The sequence below is a fragment of the Pezoporus wallicus genome, unplaced genomic scaffold, assembly GCF_028554395.1.
Source record: "Pezoporus wallicus isolate ANWC-B61680 ecotype Strahan unplaced genomic scaffold, APGP_CSIRO_Pwel_v1 contig_4131, whole genome shotgun sequence".
NCBI lineage: Eukaryota > Metazoa > Chordata > Aves > Psittaciformes > Psittacidae > Pezoporus > Pezoporus wallicus.
This window is the reverse complement of record NW_026641950.1, coordinates 825,752-840,354: the sequence shown is the minus strand read 5'-3', so window position 1 is coordinate 840,354 and position 14,603 is coordinate 825,752. Positions and strand designations below refer to the sequence as shown.

The following is a 14,603-nucleotide window of genomic DNA, read 5'->3' as shown; positions in this document are numbered from 1 at the left end:
CAGGACACCTGCTTTACTATTAAGACATGTCTCATTCATAATCTGTGTATGGGAGAAGCATTTCTGCAGAAGCATTCAGGAATTCTGTTTTGCAAAATAAGTCATAATAAAATAATGAATATAAGCCTTACACCATAGGTCTCACATACTACAGTGAGATATTTTAACTGAAAGCTTACAAGGAGTATTTCCCTTTTCCCCCAGTACATGTGGAAATGCACCCCAGCTGCAAGCAGAGCAATGCAGATGCCATCCACAGGCAGTGAGAAGTTTTCACACGTTTTCATACTGATTTTTATTTGCTGGTATTTTACTACTTCTGCAGTAAATTGGTGCTGACTGTGAACCAGCATAAAACATGACCCATAAAAGCAGAAACATATGGTGAAGAAACATTAAGGTCACACCAAGGATAACAACTAGAAAGTTCTGCCTTGCACAGCCCAGCCGGGAATATGGAGGAACCAGTCTGAATAAATAAAACTCTTGCATAAGTCACCCCAATGAATGGCCTCTTTTGGATCTAAAGCTGTTCCAGTCAGCATCGGTGTGTATCAGTTGGGAGCAGTATCCCATTTCTGAGAACCAACGATTAGTTTCAGCAGGCAAGTTCATTTGAAGATCAATCCTTTTGAAAGTACACACATCAGGAGGCAATAATGGCAAACCCTAACCTGTACTTTAAAATCCTCACTCTAATCTAGGGCATAAAATTCCACATGCTCTGGCTCAACAACATGAGGCAACGCATTCCAACAGTTTTTTTCACTGCATTTTCAAAATGCCTAAATACAGGGGCTTTTGATGAACCACTAGGCAAGTCATTGCATCTTTAGGTGCTCAAGTCCTTTAAGGTGAGAGGAAATGGCCTCAAGTTGTGCTAGGAAAGGTTTAGACTGGATATTAGGAAAGATTTTTTTCACCATAAAGGTTGTCAAGCATTGGAACAGGCTGCCCAGGGAAGTGGTTGTGCCACCCTCCATGGAGATATTTGAAAGACGTGTAGATGTATAGCTTAGGGACATGGTCTATTGATGGACTTGGTTAATGGTTGGACTCGATGATCTTAAAGGTCTTTTCCAACCTAAATGATTCATGATTCTGTAAGTTTCTACTTCACAGCAGGAAAAGGTGTCTCAATGCATAAATTGTACATTTTCACAATTAGCTTCTTGGCTCTAAGTTTTACTCTAACTCTGAATTTCCTGAGTCTCTAATGAGCCCAGACTGGTGCCAACAATTCTCTTCAATTCATATTATCCTGAAGGTAATTTTGAACCCTAAATTTGATTAAAGTTACTCTTATTTAGACTTTGATTAAATAAATTTTATTAAACAGCACAGGTTGTTTGGCCAGAACATATGTGTAACTGTTGGGTAAAATCTCTTTTCTCTGCAGGGAAATTTTAAATTGTACCAGGTTTTCAGATCTGTTTGCACCAGCAGCAGCTTAAAAGCAAGCACTCTTTTGATACCTGGGAGGGCAGAGAAGGAACATTCAGCTCCCAGGCTGTGCTTGGTGACTGCACAGGGAAAAAGTGAAGGCAGAGAACAGTCTTCGTCACTTGAACTGCAAGTTCAGATATCAAAAAGTGACCCAGATGCAGCTGCAGAAGGGCAGATATTCTAAGGGAAAGCAAGTCACAGGGAGCTAATGTGCTACTGCAGGTTACTTGCTGCTGCTGGACCCAAGTGTAGGAGTAGGGTGATACTAGGGAAAAAGGAAACTCTTCAAAGAACTGAGCTTCTTCATATCTTCTCTGTTCACTAAATCCATCCCTCCTATCAGGGATGCTCGCTCACTGAGGTTAGGTACCCAAATAGCTACAGTCATGCTTCTCCCACTGTGGCTGGCCAAAAGATTAAGCCCTATTGCACAGTGATATGTTGAGAGCAGTCTCTGACTCTTTAACTGCTATGCTCAGCCATCCACCATAGCTATTCATTACACTGCACATCCAGATAAAACCTCCAGCTGTTCCAAAAAAAAAACCAGCTTGTCAACAAAAGCCAGTGTGAGTGCCTCAGGCAAATGTTTTGCTTTTATGTCAGCTCCCTCTTGACTAAAGCAACCCAAGGTCCCTTTCTGACCATCAGGACTCGCTGAAGGTTTGGCCACAGCTGAAAGGGAAGTGATATTCCTCCCTGTGCTCTGAATTTTCACACCATCTACATTGCTCTGAAATCCCACAGCTCCTAAGTGACAGGCTCCCTGCATGGAAGGAGACCATTCAGAAGACAGGGCCCAAGATGAGAAAGTGATGGCTGCATTGCTGCTGCCACGAATATCAAATGGATGTGGCCAATCTCTTGGATTGAACCAACTTTACTATTACTGTATTAATGCTGGTTTGCATGTTTATTACCCGGCCCATTTCAAACTTCACTGAGCTGAATCTTAATAAACAGATACATTCTGAATGGATTTTTGTTATCACTTTTGTGTTGTTTTTTTCCCCTGGCCATTAAGACTCATTATGTGGAGTCATCAGCTGGTTTGCTTTGTTTCCCATCTGTTCATACAGTACTTGGGTTCTGGGATTTTTCCCAGGGTGTGTGATAATACTGTAGATGGGAGTACAATTTCCACTGTTTTGATTTTGCCTCAGTGGAGCTTCATGTGGCCACTGGTGGAAAAATGCCCGTTGCAATGGTTTTGATTACAGATTTTCCATATTATAGAAACTTGTCAAATCTCAAGATTTTCAGGATCATGTTGCTAACTAGAGTCAGTTCTAGTTTTTTTCTAAGAGAATTTTCAATCTGTTCGCTATCTACAATGCCTCCATTTTTTGAAGTAAACAAGGACTCTTTTTTGAGAACAAATCTTGTGCTATTTCAAGTCACAGGGAAAAAACACCCCTGCCTGTAGTTGGGGAGAAGATAATGTTTTGATTCCATTGCTGTTAAGGGAAGCAGAAATTGGAATCTAATGAGAATTTGAGGGGCAAAGTCTCCTGTGGCCTCCCGTGATCAGTGGTAGCCACCTCATATCAGACCTTTCACTCATGTATCCGTTAGGTTGTCAAATAACTGTTCTCTCTCCCCAGTTTTTATTCCTTCCTGTATTTGTAGAAAATGATCATATCCATTTCAGCCTTTGCTCTGTGAGACTGAATAAACCACTGTGTTCTATAGCTTCTTGCTGGAAAAATATGCTCTCTGCTCGTCTCAGCCTCCTCAAAACTCTCAGGTGAACCTGTTTCAGTTTATATGCATCTGCCCTGATGACAGGAGCCAAAGCACTGCTGTCAGTCCTGAAGCCAAAATATGGGCACGTACTTGTTCCAGCTTGACTCCCTCCCACTGCTGCTGGGTGCTGCATTTTCTCCTGGTTTGTATTTGGAGACTTATTTTAACTTTCAGGTGATGACTTCAGTTTGGTCTCAGGCGCATCTTTAAAACGCCCTCTTTCTCCCTTCTGCATTCGTTTTCAAACGTAGATTAAGTGGCCATGAAAGTAGTCCTTTTCCTGGCATTTTAGTTCGAGATCTATAATACCTGTCTTGATTTCTCAGCATCTCCACTAGTAAAATCATTAGACACTGTATTTGTGCACATGGTGAACTTGTCTCTGAGTGTAGGATGGCAGTACTGCATTTAACAAGGGCATTTCTCTGTGGTCATAGTGCAAGGCTAAGCTATTTTAGCAGCACTGAGCTCCAACATTAAGAAAGCTTTAACACAGCACTGGTCCAGTGGCAGTTCTAGCAAGGACATACCTGTATGGCTGTACAGCAAGTGGATGCAGAGCCAGGAGGGGCAATCCCCAACCCTGATCCTTGTCACACAGCAGGATGGTGCCTCAAGTCAAGGAGAAGAACAACCACTGTCCCCCCCAGCCTCTGAGGTAAATTCACCTCTCATAAGCACTACCTGCCTCTGCAGCTAATTACTGGGCAGGTAAACCTGCAGTGATACCTGGGAAGTCAGAGAGGGGAAGACCCACAATTGTTCAGCAAGCCTTTTCATCCTTAAATTACAGAAACCCAAGAAGGCTTAGTCTTCATATATGTACCCCTTTCAGAGGAACAAAAATGCCAAAGAAAAGGTCAGACACCTTTTTTTTGTTAAACCAAACATTTCAACATAGAAGCACAAAATTACCACATTTGCTCAAGCATGTAAAGATTTTTACGTCTGTGAGTGGAGGAGGAGAGATTTTTAATGAAACTGCAAAATCGCGTTAATAAGGGAAAAAATCATAGGGCATTTGTGAGGGAATTATACTTGAGATGAAAACTAGTGCTAGGAAATCACCTATGCCTAGTGTAAACCTTCCTGGAGTATCCAGGAATCTCAGCCATGGCCTGAGACTCTTGTTGTTGTGATGTCTAAAGAGGCAAGGGGGGGAGATATATAAAGACAGGTAATGCTGTTAGAAATCTGTAGACCTTTCAATAGGCCTTAGAGATAACTCTGGTCTAATAAATCTAATAAAGCACACAATTAGGCTTCTTAAGCATAGGCTTTTACCTCATTAGGCCAAACTGTAATTTCAGGGGAAGAAGAATCAAAGCAAATACTCATAGGAGAAAATCTGTTGAACCAGTGAACTTTTCACCTCTAAGAGCTAGTAATGACCATAGGGTACAAGATCAGATGGTTCACTTAACTGCCGAGTAACGAAATTAGGCTAAAAGTTAGACCTAGTCTGCCCAGAGGCAACATGACAAATTAGATTCATCCTCTCGCCATATTTGTATTAATGCACTTTTGTATTAGTGAGCGGATTATAAAAGAAAGCTTTGCCTCAAGGCAGGGTTTTCTGGCACTGAACTCAATTTCAAGCTGAGGTTCTCTCCTGAGAATACGATAAGATCGTCCCTTCTTTACAGCCAAGGATCTGATCCTCAGCAAGGATTCACTTGTGGGTACCTGTGTTAGGAACAGCTTAGAGCTTTAGAAACTGTAGATTTCTTTCTATAAAACTATATAAATTGTCTGATTTTGATACACGTTTTCGTAACAATGGAATATTTAATTTGCATCTTTCTAAAATCATTCAGTGTGTTCCTCTGCTAATGTTTAAAGAATTAAGAACAAACTTGGTTTAAAATCAGCTCTCTGGGGTCGGCTCTGTAAATTCAGCCTGGCTTCCCGTCTTGCCTGGCAGTCAGTAGTGAGAACTGCTACGTAGATCACCACCTCTCTTTGTGCCATGGCTGCAACCCTGCAAAGGGCCATAGCCCTGCAGTTGCATGGCCCTGTTAGTCCTGTGAGCGTTTCCAGCACAAGGCTTCACTCTGCAGCTCCAGCAGCGTGGCACCCCTCTGACCTGAGAAGGAACTGTGAATCAAGAGCGCATTTCTTTTTCCTCTGAAGATGAAAGACTTTTAAAATTAATTGCGTGGCATTATGGCTTGCCTGTGTTGTCAGCTTTGATTTTGCTGTGTCAAAATGATGGCCGCTCCCTGTCACACAGAGTGACGCTGTGTCTCTGAGCACCACACTCATCAAGTGGCAGCAGTGAGTGAAAGCATCACTGCGATCTGCATGAAAAGCAGTTTTGCAGAATGGGGCACAGAGGGTGAGGTGAGTACAGATGTTACGCTCCTGCAGAGAAGGCAACGCAGCCACCACTCATTGCAGGTGGTGCACATGGTGCTCTGCCATACCACCCACAAGCCTGTGCCAAGTATACAACCCTCCTCCCTCCATCCCTGCAAGCAATGCAAATTACTGGGGGTGATACTCTCGAGAAGCTTAATTTTAAGCATTCAGAGCTGAATGCAAAACCACTAGATGTAAACCCAGAGATCTTAAGAGAACAGCTCTGGCGCTTTAGCAGGGCTGGGCTGAGAAAGAGGGAGCAGAAGCTGAGGGAGGAGACTAACCCATTTTCCCTTTAGAGGGCAGTGGTGTTCATCGCATAAAAGCTACATTTCCGAAGAGGTAAAACCCTTGTCGTTAACTGGGGTCAGCAGCAACAAGCAATAGGGACCAGCACTGAAGTGATGCTGCCTGCCACACTATACTGTACCGAAGAGCATCTCACTCTGATATACTTTCTGTAATTCTCCGTGGAGGGGCTCATTAATTTCCCCTCATTGTCATGCACAGTAATCAGAGAAATAATTATGGTTCCACAGAGAGGTTTCCCTTCTCCCACCACACCATGAATGCAGTCCAGGGTGAAGTGCTCCTTACCGTCAACACTTGCCAAATCACAGCCTCTCTCTGAATCAGATGAGCCCTTCCTGCTAGACTCATGCTAGATCAGCTCAGAAAGCCAGTGTAGGAGGCGATTTCAAAGGCAGTACTGACCTTTTCATGGGTTTGGGCGAGGCCTCCCGCTCCAGGTTGGAGGACGCATGCTTCACATGCATGGCGTTGTAGGAGGTGTGAGTATACTCGTTTTCATCACTGTAGTCAGGACCGAGTAACGTTCGAGCCCATGTCCCCATGTCGTATGGAGGAAGAGTGCCCCCAAATTCAGAGGGCAGGCATTCAGGGTGTATTAGCTGGTGAAGGCTGTTCAGGTTGTTACCATGAAGAAAGATCTTAGATAAAAGAAAATTCAAAGTCATCATTGATTCTTACTCCGTTAAGTACAGTAAGGACAGTACTAATGAGGTGTGGAGCATCATTAGTTGACACTGGAGTTTCAGGTGAGAATCCCTGAAGTGCTCAGGGCTGGCTTGGGTGGGGAGCAGGGTGGAGATTAGCTTTGGGGCGTGCAGCTGGGGAATTAGGCTGGCATTATAAACACTTCTGAAAACCCTGAGCTACTTGCTTTTGGCACATGACACTGACGCTTTCTTAAGTACCAGATCAGGGAAAGTGAAAGTCAGTAATAATGACCATATTGGTACTGTAAGAAGATAGAGGCTTGTACCAAGACCAGTGAGAAGAAAAGGGATATAGTGCAGCTTACTGAAAGAAGATGTGATGAGCAGGCATTCAGTGTCCAGAGGGCAATCCAGCCCTGCTCCCCAGGACTGACATTTCCCAGGGGTGTACCAGGCTGTGTTGCCACTTTGCACTACTTCAGCAACATTTGTCTCTCTGATCCATCTTTTCTTTTGGACTGATACTACCCTTGTCCTGCCTGGTCAGACAGACCCCAGGGCAGGTTCTAGGCTTCCTGAGGGATGACCCAGTGCTTGGTTGATAGACTTCAGAGGTCAAATGGCTAAGATGACTGCATGGGTTTCAGTGGGGAAGCCCTACCTCTTCTGCAGTGTGAGCAAACAGCCTTCAGGTGTCTTTTCACCATGTGAAAACGGACAACTTGCTGAAGGAATGAAATAAGAAATTTTACCCTCACAAAAAGAGCTGAGCTGAAGGTTGCCTCGCTGCAAGTGACCTCAGCCAGGCCTGATAATTCCTCCACATTGCCTATTCTCTCTATCCCTGAGCATGTCCCATTAAAATGTATCTACACTTTGTTAGTGATAACAGCTTTCTGTTCTCTAGCTGAGTTATTGATTCAATCCAGACCACTGCAAACTCCAAGTTTTAATAACAGCAGCAATTCTCTGAGGCCATATGAAAAATGCAGAGAGAAAAAGAGCAAAGAAAAGATAGGCAGCTACAAGGCTACTTTGCCACTGCAGCTTCCTACCCCCCATCCCTGTCTAATTACCCTTTTCCTTGTCTTGTCTTTGAGGAACGGCTTGATTAACGTGTACAGGGCATGGATGTACCAGGGCTGGTTGACAAAATGGACTCCTCCAAAACGGGCAGGAAAGCTGTCCTACAGGAAGAAAGAAATAAAAGGAAGGCAGTTAGTAGATGCAGTGCTTTAGTCCAGCAGTCAATAGGATGGGAGTCAGAGGAAGAAGCCTGCCTCTTTCCATCTGCAAACAAGAACTGGGCTTACTGGGAGGAGGCAGGAGGGAAATGGAAACAGAAAGATGCCTAGAAATGTTTGTATCAGTCTCCTCTGTTAGCAGAGGCAGTCTCTTCTCCCCTTCACACACTAACACATCAGTTGCTGATGATTTAAAGTAGGTTTTCCTGCCACTTCATGTGATCATCTTTTAACTCCATCAAGGGCATCAGACTTGGCTGGGATGGGAAGAGAGAGGGGGTTGATGAGCCCCGCTTCCTTGAAGGGAAGCTTTCTAATTTCTCATTGTGCAGCGTAAGGCAAGCCCTGGTTCCCACGCACATAGCTGCACACAGCTCACCTTTTCACCCCTCAGCCTCCCTGCCTCCCCCCTGCTAAAATCATCATTACAATGGCTGACCTTTCGGGGTGAGCAAGCAGCATATTATGGAGAGGAGGATGGGTGGGAAATGCTGACAAGTGAAGGTGTGGGGAGAGCACACCATGACAGCACCATGGAAACTGCCGTTGCCCAGCTCTCGCTGCCGGGCTGTGCACAAACACCCTCGGCATTAGCATGCAGGTAGTGTCCCGCGGGGAGGTGTTTGCAATAAGTGTCTTACTCAACTCAGCCAGCCTGGCACACTTTAATAAAAGAGGAGGTTGCTGGCGTGTCTTCAAAGGTTATTGTATACTGTGATGGGTATTTTGTACCTACACTCTCATCTAACAAATGTCAGGCAGGCAGGGAAGAGCCCACGATTTTTTCACATTGCATAAATGGGGGACGACCACTGCTCCTGTGTGCAAATCTGCTTCCAGTGAGAGGAGAGGTACCTGTCTCTCCCTCGTGAAGGGAGATCCTGAGGAGGCCGTCCTCATCCTGTGTGTGCTTCTAAACCCCATGGCTCAGAATGGAAAGACAGGGCATAATCAGGTCTCGTCCTTCAGGACCTTGGCTGTGGGACTCAGGCAGGTTCATTCCCCCCACAATTAGCATAGGGCATCCTGGGGCTTTCTCTTACCTTCCTCTGGAGCATCAGAGATTGAACACAGCTGGTGAGGATGTGGATTTGTAAGACGATATGGAGAATCCCCCTATACACTTTCTTGGTATAGATCCTGCTCTGCTTCAAGGTCATTTTTTCCCCCAGATTTCACACCTATGTAGGTGTCCCACCACCTCCTGCCACCCTGCACAGTTTAGCAGGACTTACCGTGCTCTTTGGCACTGGCCATGGATTGCCCTGGCAGTCATCTTAAACCATACTTCGGTAATGCTTGTGAGTGGCCACAGACATTAAGCGATACTTTTTTCTTCTGCTATACAGTAGTATAAGACACACCTCAGATACATCAGCTGACCTGAAATCGTTACGAATCTTAATACTGGATGCTCTGTGCAAGACTAGTGGGTAGCCGAGCCAGCAGGTAGGGTGCCGAACAGCGTAACAAGTGATCGCAGTTTAAATCTCAATAAACAATGAACTTAGCTTTTTGAAGGTGGTATGTGCTCTGTTGAGGTGTTCACTCACAGTAAAGATGACTGTATTTCCATTGCTGCTGCAATATTCATTAGAGTTTAGGGATGCAACTCTGAGTGACACAAACTGCTGCAGTGCTGCAGGTTGCAGTGACTTCAGCTGGGCTGTGCTGAGAAACAACTGGAAGAAGTCTGAGACTACCTAGAAAAAAACACTGACCAACAGAAGTGTGAAGCCCAAAGTGATTTTCTACCCTCTGATAACCTAGAATTGGGGTTTAGAGCAGACTAGAGCCAAAAATGCCCAAGTCATGCAAAATTCACATCTTTCCTCCTACATGGGAATGAAAATTTGAAGATCTGAAGCTTTTCACAGAAAATTCCAAGAGAAAAAAATAATTAAGAACTATTGGAATGTTCCATATTTGCCTTTTTTTAAATTTTCAATTCTATATTTGTCAAGCTGGCTGCCATCCCACAAGCTGCATCGCTAAGGGAGAAGTTCTGGACTCCATTTTGGGGCTGAGCTGCCACAGCTGTCCCAAGCTGTACCATAGCAGCTTAGGTCAGTGAGGAAGACAAGTCTGAGTCTGAAGCAAAGGAGAGTAAAGAAGTGAGAGACGGGAAGCAGGGGAAAAACTTTAAGACAAAGAGATTTATAAAGAAAAATTGTTTTGCATTCTCACTGGAATGCACAGATGATACTAATCACAGTCTTCAGTTAGAAGCGTCAGTCAAACTTCATTTCCAAGGGGGAATGTGGGGATTGTCTTTAGAACATGTAGACCAGCCTAATGATAGCACATTACCCAGAAAGGTCTGAATGCTAAGAATTATAGGAAGCAGCCAGAGGTTTAAACTGTCATACAGCCTCTGCAAAAGGTCAACTAAGGAACAGGATGTACTTTCCTATATAGAAAATTAATTTTATGTCCACCCAACATAGATTGTTTAGTCCATAAACTAGATTCCTTCTGGTACATCAGTAGATTAATTGTTACATGGAAGTCCCTCATATAAACATTCTATTTAAAGGCAATTACTTTCTTTTCATTCTGAAGGTACACCCGAAAATGCACAAATACCCTTGAAAGGGAACATGATGGCCAGGGAAAAAAAAAACAACCACCAAATAACAGGGTTTTTTTTGTGTGTGCAGCTTTCTGCTGATTTTTGTTCCCTGCCCTATTAGGCACAATAAACTCAATCTGACCTTCATCCCTCAGTCCACCTGCATCTGTAAGGCTGTCAATTAGAACAAGGACAAAGACAATTTTTTCTCTTTTTTTTTTTTAAACCAAAGAAATTTGATCTGGGAATCATCCAGACACTGTTTGGAACTGCAACATACCAATTTTGCACAAGTCCCTAATTAGAGCAGAGCTGTCTTGGAAAGAAAAGCTCCCGTCTGGAGGTCTGCCTTGTGCAGTTCCAGGAAGATGTATGAGACATTTCCCACACCCCACTTAGTGTCTTTGCTGCTTTCCCTGGGGCAAGGTGAAAGTAGCTGAAATTGATTTTCTGCTGGAGAGCTTTTGCTTTTAGGAATTCTCTTTTGATTTTTCATGTCTTGTGATTCCTTGGGAAGGTGTATTTTATAATGAGGTACATTTTTTGGAGCCTACTGTGAAAAGGACCCTGGGATCATGGAGCCTTCCCTTAACCTGATTCCTTGTTAAAAATACCCAATCCTGAGGATATATTTACATTTTATTCCAATGGCATATATAAAATCTAGCACGAAGGAATTGCTTTAATTATTTGTGGGCACTACTGTCATTTTCTCTGAAAAACAGGCTGGGCATACTAGCATGGTAATGGTTGGGCTTGATGATCTTAAAGGTCTTTTCCAACCTAGTTGATTCTATGATTTGATGTTGCTCAGAGGTGAAATGGCAGCATGAAGAAATACATCCAACCCAGTGCTAATCTAGCCAACTTCTACTCAGCAGTAGAAAAGAAACAGTGAAAGGACTCCAAGTACCTTCTTGGGCAGCTAGATCATGCCAGTACCAGATCAGTTCTTCTTCGCTGGGACCTAAAGTGAACTAAAGCAAGGACTATATCTAACTATGCTGCACTGGCACCTTCCCAAAGCAGTGTAGGCTAACATAGATATTGAAAATTGTCCAAACACAGAGTTTTAGTTGTTCCTGTTGATTTAATGTAACTTGTGCCATAGATGGGACTATTCTTTTGCCTGATTTGTCTTTTTTTTGACTTTATATATTTGTTTCTTTACTGTTTTCAGTTATTCCCTTCCTATGCTCAAAGAAATCAACACTTGAGTGCCACAGTGGAGCTGTCACAGGCATCCCTAAATCCAGTACAGGCCTCAATACATATTTTATTTCAGATTGGAGAACCCTCAAGCTTGCAGATCCAAGCAAAATGTTACAGAGATCATAGTTTCCCTTCTCTGCTCAGACATCCTGCGCAAGGGAATTTCTGAACTGAGTCTGGGACTGAAGCCTCCCAGTACATAATGTCCTGTTAAACAGCTCAGGAGCAATAGCTTAGGAGGTGAATGAGAGACACCCATTTTTCATTATTTCTTCCTGTTCTTGCCTTCATAACATCTATTTCTTTTGTCATGAGTAAACATCAGAAACCTTTTACAGTGGTGTTGTTCTGAACTGCCTGAAAAGTAAAAATCAAGATGATCTTCCAACATCTCCTCACACTGAGATGTGTGAGAAAAGCAAAGCTACCTGTGGAATACCAAAATTAGGAATAAATCCAACCTGATGATCATGGTCAGTCGTCTTTCTGAACTGCATAAATTTGCCTCATAGGCCAATGACCTAGGAGCAAAAACTAAATTATAGCATATTTCTAGGTTTTGTGTCACAGATTTAAAAATCCTGTCACAAATCAAAAGAGCAAACACACATCTTGCCAATCAAATGCATTTTAAGCTCAACCCTACTTGCCAGTTTACTGCAAATCAAAGCATAGTCCCCTTTGAAAAAAATAGTTTCCCTTAGATTCAGGAAGACTTCATTCAGAAACAAAACTAATGAAAATGAAAGGTCATTTAAACTGAGGATAAAAACAGCATCTTTGTGCCTGTGCACTTACATAATCAGCCCTGTGGTGGCTTAAAGCTCCCACAGATTGTATTAATAGTTCAGGAAGATTTTATTAATAGTTCAGTGATAGTTTTTCCACAGGGAGTTTACGTGAGTGTGTAATTTTAATGGATTGGCACCATAAATGAAGAGTGGCAGTAACTGAAAGTTGTTTTCCCCAGATTTTACAACTTTGTCAGATTTTAGATAGGTTGTGCCTATCAAAAACACATTCCTGAGAATGGGAATACCAAATAATGCCCTTGATGTGGACAGAGCAGGCTGTCCTACAGTGTGTGATAGGAGAGAAGGTAAAGTGTCTCCCCTATCGCTACAGCTTCAGCTTCTAATTTTAATGCAGCTCCTAAGAGATGAATGCTTAGTTCTGGAAATCCCACAGGCAGGAGGAGGTGGGAGGCAGCAGGAGGCCTGGGAACCGTGGGGACTGTGGGACTGGGATGCTCCCACATCTCTCCGAGGAGTCCGTGGGGCTGCGGGAGTCAGGGCTGCTCCTGCTTACCTGCTCTGGTCCCTGCTCTGAGCACAGGCACGTTTCAAACCTCCATTCGGGCGAGTTGCTCATCTTTCTGTTCTCTTTCTGCTCCCCCGTGTTTTTGTAAAGATGGATATGCAAAATTAATGTTGCCGGTGGCAATAATTGCAAACTCGTTTGCTTCTACCTTGGCATGCCCTCAGAGTACACAGGGCTTGGAAATAACTGCAGAGTAGTGGAAAACCATTAAAAAAAAACGACATTAGTGCTAGCAATATGGCAGTCCTGACCTGCTCAAATACGACCTTAAAAATTATTTTTTGCAGTCGGGAAGAACTCATTCATTTGGGTAAGCTGTGACTGTAACTGCTCACACCAAAATGCTCTCTTTTCTTTGAATCATACAGTAGCAAAGGATTGGAGCAAAATCATAGGAAAGTATGAGTGCTTGGTTTATTTTTGCACCACATACCCACATATGTAGATGAGTACACTCCGAAGTACTGCTGTCAGGGGAAGTGGAACTGTAAAATGAACACTGGGATGCATTCTCCTAGACATTTTTCATTATGTTTATTATCTCTCCTGCTGCATTTGATAACTTTTAAAATTCAGCCATTTACAGTGGGTTCCTCCCAGTCATTACTGCACATTATAAGGTCCTACAGAGAATCTGCTCATGGGTGTTGGCAGATGGCACCAATAAATCAGGTTATAGAACACAGATTTGCTCAGTAAACTTTGATTTGTCCTGATAGAATCATGCTGTCATATCATCTGGTCTAACAAAGTAATTTATAACCTTCGGGCAAAAGGGGGATTTCTTCACTACCATTTTACAAGAAACCCTTTGCCAAACCAGGTTGGAATAATGGAGGAACAGAAAATTTCCCATAAGGAGGGACTCTGTTGGATACACACCATACCGTGACGCTGCTTTTTTGTTTGGAATGTGCCCCTATTGATTTCAAAGTATTTCTCACACTTAAAATACAGACTGAGGTTCCCTCCAAAGGAAAAAGTTAATAAATTATATTGATGGAGAAACAGCAGGCTCATTCAGGGCCTTACTTGAGGATGTATGCAGAGAAGAGAAGAACTCAAGATATGATTAAAAAGTAATAATAATAAGAGCACTGATACACTGATTTGGAAGTAACCCACACATGTGTGTGACTGGGGTGCCACAGTTTGCTCTAGATTAGGTCAGATTAGGCAAGGACAGATCAGGCTTCTGCTGGAGCAGGAAGAGTGAGTCAAATGCTAAACTAAGGAGGGGCAGATTGAGTCACAAGGAACAAGGAGCACCATGGGAAGGAACATGAATTAGCTGAAGGCTAATTTTCACAGTTAGTTTAGGAGCTTGCTATGATCTTTGCAGCCAGCTCTAGCAAAGTGGGCTAAATTGTCTCTAGTGTCCTGATTTTGGTGTAAACCATAGCTGAGTAACACATTTATATCCAGCTTCCTGAAGTGAGGGTGACTGCAAGCTAAGTCGCTTCTATTCCTGTATCTCACTGAACATGAATGTTTGAAATTAGTTGTGGGGGAAGAAAAAGAAGCAGGAAGATCACCAAAGCTGAAAGCAGTTTAGGATTTAATTAGAAATGCAAAATATGATGGGCATAGTGCAAGCTTGGCTTGGAAGCTTGCTGGATGAGCACAGGTGCTGCTGCCTGAAGTGTGTGACCACAGGTCAGCTGTGGTGCTTCACTCTCCCTTGGCTGGCTGTGACCTACGAGCTTTGGTTGCTCATTCAAAATCATCGTGAGAAGAAAGTCT

General features: G+C 43.3%; 1 protein-coding gene across 1 annotated transcript in view; it reads right to left on the bottom strand.

The window, feature by feature from the left end:
• The window catches only part of CLVS1 (clavesin 1), a 100,886-nt gene that overhangs the window by 9,731 nt on the left and 76,552 nt on the right, over window positions 1–14,603 (bottom strand). Inside the window, exons 4-5 of the mRNA XM_057426238.1 lie at window positions 7,589–7,699; window positions 6,268–6,503 (exon numbers count right to left, since the gene is read on the bottom strand). Coding sequence (XP_057282221.1) covers window positions 6,268–6,503; window positions 7,589–7,699 — 347 coding nt within the window. The remainder of the gene's footprint in view (window positions 1–6,267; window positions 6,504–7,588; window positions 7,700–14,603) is intronic.